The following is a 7,220-nucleotide window of genomic DNA, read 5'->3' on the forward strand; positions in this document are numbered from 1 at the left end:
AATAAATATTTTATTTAAAACAAAACAATCCAAATCTTTATCAAACATTAATCAAAAGTCATCAGTCTTTGACTTTTTAGGAATGTTTTGAATTGATGTTTATATTAGGTTGAATCATTAATTATAAAACAATTCATTACAACACTCATGTATACAATTGCATCGAGTTCAAGGTAGCAGCGCAGTACCAGTTCTGGTTTGCACTTGGAGGAGGCAAAGGCGGTCGAGGAGCTCGAGGAGGCGAAGGCACGACCACGTGGAGCTCAAAGCTAGGAAACTGAGGTGCCTGGCATACATAGAATAACCAAAATTTTTAAAAATTTGAAGGCTAGCCAAAATGCAACCACTTTTTCTCAATCATTTTTAATTAAAAAACCCAAATTATTCTACTCTCTCTCTCTCTCTCTCTCTCTCTCTATATATATATATATATATATGTGTGTGTGTGTGTGTGTATAACAAAACACGTGGAGGGAGGGCCAGTCTCCCTTAAGCTTCTAAATGAAAATTTATCCTTAAGAAAATATATAATTTTAATATTTAAATATCCATTTTTAAGTTTTACATTCTTACTCTACAAAGAGGAAAAATATTTAATAGACTATTCACTTCAAAAATGTAATCTAGAATATTAAAAATATTTAATAGACTATTCACTTATAAATGAAAAATCATGCTTAAGAAAATATATAATTTTAATATTTAAATATTCATTTTTAAGTTTTACATTCTTACTCTACAAAGAGGAAAAGTTCAGTAAAGTTCCACAACAACAAAAATGTCAAATCTGGCTGGCTTATATATTAGTAACATTCTATCTTTATCAAACATTAATCAAAAGTCATCAGTCTTTGACTTTTTAGGAAGGTTTTGAATTGATGTTTATATTAGGTTGAATCATTAATTATAAAACAATTCATTACAACACTCATGTATACAATTACAACACTCATGTATACAATTGCATCGAGTTCAAGGTAGCAGCGCAGTACCAGTTCTAGTTTGCACTTGGAGGAGGCCGGAGGAGGCGAATGCACGACCACGTGGAGCTCAAAGCTAGCAAACTGAGGTGCCTGGCATACATAGAATAACCAAAATTTTAAAAATTTGAAGGCTAGCCAAAATGCAACCACTTTTTCTCAATCATTTTTTAATTAAAAAACCCAAATTATTCTACACTTTCTCTCTCTCTCTCTCTCTCTCTCTCTCTCTCTCTCTCTCTCTCTCTCTCTCTCTCTCTCTCTCTCTATATATATATATATATATATGTGTGTGTGTGTGTGTGTGTGTGTATAACAAAACACGTGGAGGGAGGGCCAGTCTCCCTTAAGCTTCTAAATGAAAATTTATGCTTAAGAAAATATATAATTTTAATATTTAAATATCCATTTTTAAGTTTTGCATTCTTACTCTACAAAGAGGAAAAATATTTAATAGACTATTCACTTCAAAAATGTAATCTAGAATATTAAAAATATTTAATAGACTATTCACTTATAAATGAAAAATTATGCTTAAGAAAATATATAATTTTAATATTTAAATATCCATTTTTAAGTTTTACATTCTTACTCTACAAAGGCGGTCGAGGAGCTCGAGGAGGCGAAGGCACGACCACGTGGAGCTCAAAGCTAGCAAACTGAGGTGCCTGGCATACATAGAATAACCAAAATTTTTAAAAATTTGAAGGCTAGCCAAAATGCAACCACTTTTTCTCAATCATTTTTTAATTAAAAAACCCAAATTATTCTACACTTTCTCTCTCTCTCTCTCTCTCTCTCTATATATATATATATATATATGTGTGTGTGTGTGTGTGTGTGTGTGTGTGTGTGTATGTGTGTGTGTGTATAACAAAACACGTGGAGGGAGGGCCAGTCTCCCTTAAGCTTCTAAATGAAAATTTATGCTTAAGAAAATATATAATTTAAATATTTAAATATTCATTTTCAAGTTTTACATTCTTACTCTACAAAGAGGAAAAATATTTAATAGACTATTCACTTCAAAAATGTAATCTAGAATATTAAAAATATTTAATAGACTATTCACTTATAAATGAAAAATTATGCTTAAGAAAATATATAATTTTAATATTTAAATATCCATTTGTAAGTTTTACATTCTTACTCTACAAAGAGGAAAAGTTCAGTAAAGTTCCACAACAACAAAAATGTCAAATCTGGCTAGCTTATATATTAGTAACATTCTATCGTACAATAAGTTTCTTCAAATTATTCGATTAAATTTTTACTGAAAACATACGATTCTTTCGAATAAAACGTATAATTCAAATCTCTCTCTCTCTCTCTCTCTCTCTCTATATATATATATATATATATATATAAGTTTCTAAATGTCCACCACCATGCATTGACGTAGAGGCGGCAGAGAGAGAGAGAGAGAGAGAGAGAGAGAGAGAGAGAGAGAGAGAGAGTAAAATGATTTTGGATTTTTAAAATAAAAAGTGATTTATTTTGTTGTATATATATATATATAATATATATATACAAACGGCTCCTTCTCTCTCTCTCTCTCCCTCTCTCTCTCTCTTTCTCGAGAGAGTAAAATGATTTTGGATTTTTAAAATAAAAAGTGATTTATTTTGTTGTATATATATATATAATATATATATACATACGGCTCCTTCTCTCTCTCTCTCTCCCTCTCTCTCTCTCTTTCTCTCTCTCTCTCTCTCTCTGCCGCCTCTACGTCAATATATTATATATATATATATATAACAAAATAAATCACTTTTTATTTTAAATCATTTTACTCTCTCTCTCTCTCTCTCTCTCTCTACCACGTCAACGCGTGGGGATGCATGCGATGCATGCATCATCTCCCTCCCCCCCCCCTCTTTCTCTCTCTCTACCGCCTCTACGTCACGTGGAGAAACATGCCATGCATGCATCATCTCCCTGCCTCCCTCCCTCCCTCTCCCTCCCTCTCTCTCTCTCTTTCGCCTTTACGTAGAGGCTTGGAGTCGGCTTCTTGCACGTAAACGCAGAGAGCTTCTCAGCGTTTCTGGGCAAAGCTCTCAGCATTTCTGAATGCGGTGGTGGAATCTACGTCGAGGCTTGGAGGCGGCTTGCAGCTTCTCAGTGTTTCTGGGCGCGGTGGTGGAATCTACGTCCAGGCTGGCTGTAGGCTTGGAGTCGGCTTGCAGAGAGCTTCTCACTGTTTCTGGGCCCGGTGGTGGACATGCATGCATCATCTCCCTCCCTCCCTCCCTCTCTCTCTCTCTCTCTCTCTCTCTCTCTCTCTCTCTCTCTCTCTCTGCCGCCTCTACGTCCAGGCTTGGAGTCGGCTTGTGTTTCTGGTTTTGTGTTTTGTCTTTGAGTGAGTCCAGAAAGCTAGCTCTCAGCATTTCAGAGCTCTCTGGACTCACTCAAAGACCAAGTCCTCATAGAGAATGTCTCTTTCAACCTTTTTCTCTTCTCTCCTCCATAGCAGCACCCCTCCCTGCCTCCCTACCTGCCCTTCGTGCCTCCCCACTCTCATGTAAGCACCTTCACAATCACCACCTTCACAATCTGTTTGCATGCAACACAGAGGAGCTGTTGTTGCATGCAAACAGAAGAGTTGTTGTTGTTGTTGGAAGAGGCCATGGGGGCTGTGGGCGGCTCCGTCTTCCATCTCATCAAGGCCATGAAGAACTCGCCCAGATGCGCCATGGGGCGAGGGCTATGGACACGTGCTGCAACCCGACGCTGCAACCCGACGCTTCATGTTCTTGTTTGTGATGCACCCTTATGACACCCTTACGACGTGGGCGACAGGCTATCATCAACAGGGTCCAGGTAGAGCAAACACGGCGCCAATATGCCAGTGTTTGCTCACTTTCCTCTCTCTGTGTTGCATGCTCTCTCGTTGCTCTATGTGTGTGTGTGTGTGTGTGTGTGTGTTGCATGCTATGTTGCATGCTGCTGCTGGTGGGCTTCATGTTTGGCAACACGGTGAAGCAGGTGTTTGTGGTGCCATGGTAACGATTTTGTGGCCATGATTTGCAGATGGTGGTGGAGGAGATGAAGATTCTGTCCACGGTCTTCTTGCGAGCTGAATTCAGTGCTGGCCGTCCACATCTCCACGCCCACCGAAAAAATCACAGCCCTCAAGGAGAAGATCGTAGCGTATGTGGAACTACTGTACTCTCCATCCTCACTAACACCACCTACGTTTCTCTGTATCGCAGTCCCGACATGAAAGACGTCTTGGAGTAAACGCAGACAATGGACACGGAGTAAAAGCAGACAATGGACACGGATGGGAACCTTCGAAACGTACCTGCACTGTGTGGAGCTCGAGGCGAACAGCAGGCGACTGGATCTGATTGGACCCTAGAGGAGTGGATATTTTCAAATGCAAGCGTGAACGTCACGCTTGCAAGGAGGAGGGAGTATTTTGAAATAGGCCCCCCTCCTTTGCCCACGTGGAGGGAGGGCCACTCTCCCTTAATCCTGTATAGATGTTTTAATTTTTTTTTTTGGTGAAATAGCTATGTATATTTTATGATCATAAAAATGCAATTCAGATGTAGGGTTTTGCAGGGAACTTGTTGGAAGGGGAGGAGGAGGAGGAGGAGGCAGGCGTACGATGGTGCACGTGAGCTTCTACCGCAACTGTGAGTCCGCTTTCTTGCCCTTTGAATTCTGTGTTTGTGCGCGCGCTTGCGTGTTCGAATTATCAGAAATGCGTTTTCTTTGCTGCAAGGATCCATAGCCAGCTGCCTCGCTCTCGATCTTCTGTGCTTTTTTCATGTTTGCTGCCTTCATCTTCATTACCGATCTGACATGCCTACGGGGATCTGATCATCTCTGCTTAGCCTTCATGTAGACATTACACCCTTGCGAACCCTAAATTGTCACAGATCTGTGTCTGTGGAAGACTTGGTCATTTCCGTAACCCTATTTTATTCACAACCCCTCGTGCCAAACCCTAAATTGTTGATGTCTGCAGATAAACTACCTTCTACTTTAATAGATACACTACCTTCACAGGCTTACCCTTAGTTTGTAGTTTCTTTCATGATCTTTGTGGCGTTGCAAACATCCTATCTGTGCAGATGGCCCCTTCGTTTTTGGGGCTAGTTTTTTGATCCCCATTTCTGTCCTTTGCTCCATTGCAGATGGCAAGACCTTCAAGAAGCCTCGCAGGCCATATGAAAAGGAGCGGCTCGATGCCGAGCTCAAGCTTGTAGGCGAGTATGGTCTCCGCAACAAGCGTGAACTCTGGAGAGTCCAATATGCCCTTAGCCGCATCCGTAACAATGCTCGCATGCTACTGACCCTTGACGAGAAGAATCCACGCCGTATCTTTGAAGGAGAGGCGCTACTTCGGCGCATGTTCAGATATGGCCTACTGGAAGAAAGTCAGAACAAGCTAGATTATGTCTTGGCCTTAACTGTGGAGAATTTCTTGGAGCGCCGCCTGCAAACTTTAGTCTTCAAATCGGGGATGGCAAAGTCCATTCATCACGCCCGGGTTCTTATCAAGCAGAGGCACATCAGGTAAGTATTGCTTGCTTTCATATATTCTTTCAAGAAAGGGTATCAGCTATTAGCCAGATGTGCATAAAATTCACTTGAGTTTTAAGTATAGGCACATTGCAATAACTTTTTCTCATGTTGGTTAGGCTTAAGCAAAGTATGTGCCTGCGCTTAGAGCGAATAGAGGCTTTTGAAGGTACTAATTTTCTTGTTGTTCTGGGAGTACATTGAATTAAATGTAAAACAAATGCTTGTATTTCTCCAGGGTGGGCAAGCAAGTGGTCAACGTTGCCTCTTTTCTGGTCAGGGTTGACTCTCAAAAGCATATTGATTTTGCACTGTCCAGCCCCTTTGGTGGTGGTAGACCTGGTCGTGTGAAGAGGAGAAACTTGAAGGCTGCATCCAAGAAGGCTGCTGGTGGTGAAGAGGAGGAGGATGACGATTAACTGAATTGAGAAGAATAATGCTCTCATTTGATTACAAGTAACGGATAATGAGCATGGCACATTTTTGACATGTGTTTTAGGTTTTTAAACATGAGTAGGGAATGGCATGACTTTCCCGGGGATAGGCAGTTGTGCTAATGCCTGACAGAACTCTGAGTTCATTCTATGGATGTTTTGTCCTTGATGCCTACTTAGTTCTCAGTTTTGTTTTAGGCTGTTGCCATGAGGTGCTTTCATGTCTTGTTTTGTTGGTTCATGTCACATGAATTTTGTGGTTGAAACTTTGTAATTCATTTAAGTTGAATATTATTTGCTTAATGACTTCTTTGTCATGAATATTGGGTTTTCTTGTATTTCCCAAGTTAATAAACCTTTCGAAGTTTTGATCAGTGCTAGGTTTTTCTATTCTTTGTTGATGGCCCGATTTTCCTCGCCCAAAGTTGTAACTGCTTGTTGCTTTCTTTGCTCATATCTGAGCTTGCTAGGACATGCTGCAGCACCTACAGCTTCTTGAAGTGGCTTCTTTGAGCCTTCCTAACATTCCAATGTTTGTATGGTTGGGTATGTTCGATTGAGTTGTAGCTGAATATGTTTTTTTTGTCTATTTAAGCACGTGAATGGGTAATGCCCAACTTGTGTAGGTTTTTCTTGATGGCAAGCCAGAATTATACAAAAGATGAATGTGAAGAATGAATCGATGGGAATGCTTCCACGTTTCTTCATTCATGGCAAAGTTAAGTGTTCCAACAGTGTCTGATGGTGTGTGTGGTACTCAGGGATCTTGCTGATTGGTCTAGCTTAACTAACAGCTTCGCCTAGCATATTACCATGACAAAGTGGAAGCAGGTAAACACTTCATAAGTATCTGCTTGATTGGTAATTCTCAGAAGAGTAAGAGATATGTCAACACTGCAGCCCTTTGCACTTGTGGTGAGCTTTGCCTTCTTCTGAAATCTGAGATCTTATTGCCTCTTCCACAAATAAATCAAGTTTGCATGGTGGTGTTGGTAGCAATTTTGAGATGGTATTGAATTCTATCATAGCATCATGCTATCATCTCTTTCATATTATAATAACAAACTCTTCTTTTCACATAATGAACTTGGTAAACATTCATTCATCGTTTTCATGCAAGGCTATCAAATCTAATACAAGTGGTTGGCACTTGCAATTATGAGCACCATCATGAATCTATCCTTTTTATCCATTTACTTCTCTCGGATATTTTGTTATGCTTTAAGGCTTAATAATAATTCTTGGATCAGCTCTCTAGGTGGTTTCTTCA

At 39.9% G+C, this 7,220-nt stretch overlaps 1 protein-coding gene across 1 annotated transcript; it reads left to right on the top strand.

The window, feature by feature from the left end:
• The first annotated feature begins 4,490 nt into the window (after positions 1-4,490).
• On the top strand, positions 4,491-6,271 carry LOC147629106 (small ribosomal subunit protein uS4z-like). The gene is made up of 3 exons (XM_086812360.1): positions 4,491-4,624; positions 5,129-5,510; positions 5,755-6,271. Exons 1-3 carry the CDS (start codon positions 4,597-4,599, stop codon positions 5,933-5,935), a joined length of 591 nt encoding a protein of 196 aa, XP_086668486.1. The 5' UTR covers positions 4,491-4,596; the 3' UTR covers positions 5,936-6,271.
• The last annotated feature ends 949 nt before the right edge of the window (positions 6,272-7,220 follow it).

The sequence above is a fragment of the Cibotium barometz genome, chromosome 18, assembly GCF_041138505.1.
Source record: "Cibotium barometz isolate CiBa-2024 chromosome 18, ASM4113850v1, whole genome shotgun sequence".
Lineage (NCBI taxonomy): Eukaryota > Viridiplantae > Streptophyta > Polypodiopsida > Cyatheales > Cibotiaceae > Cibotium > Cibotium barometz.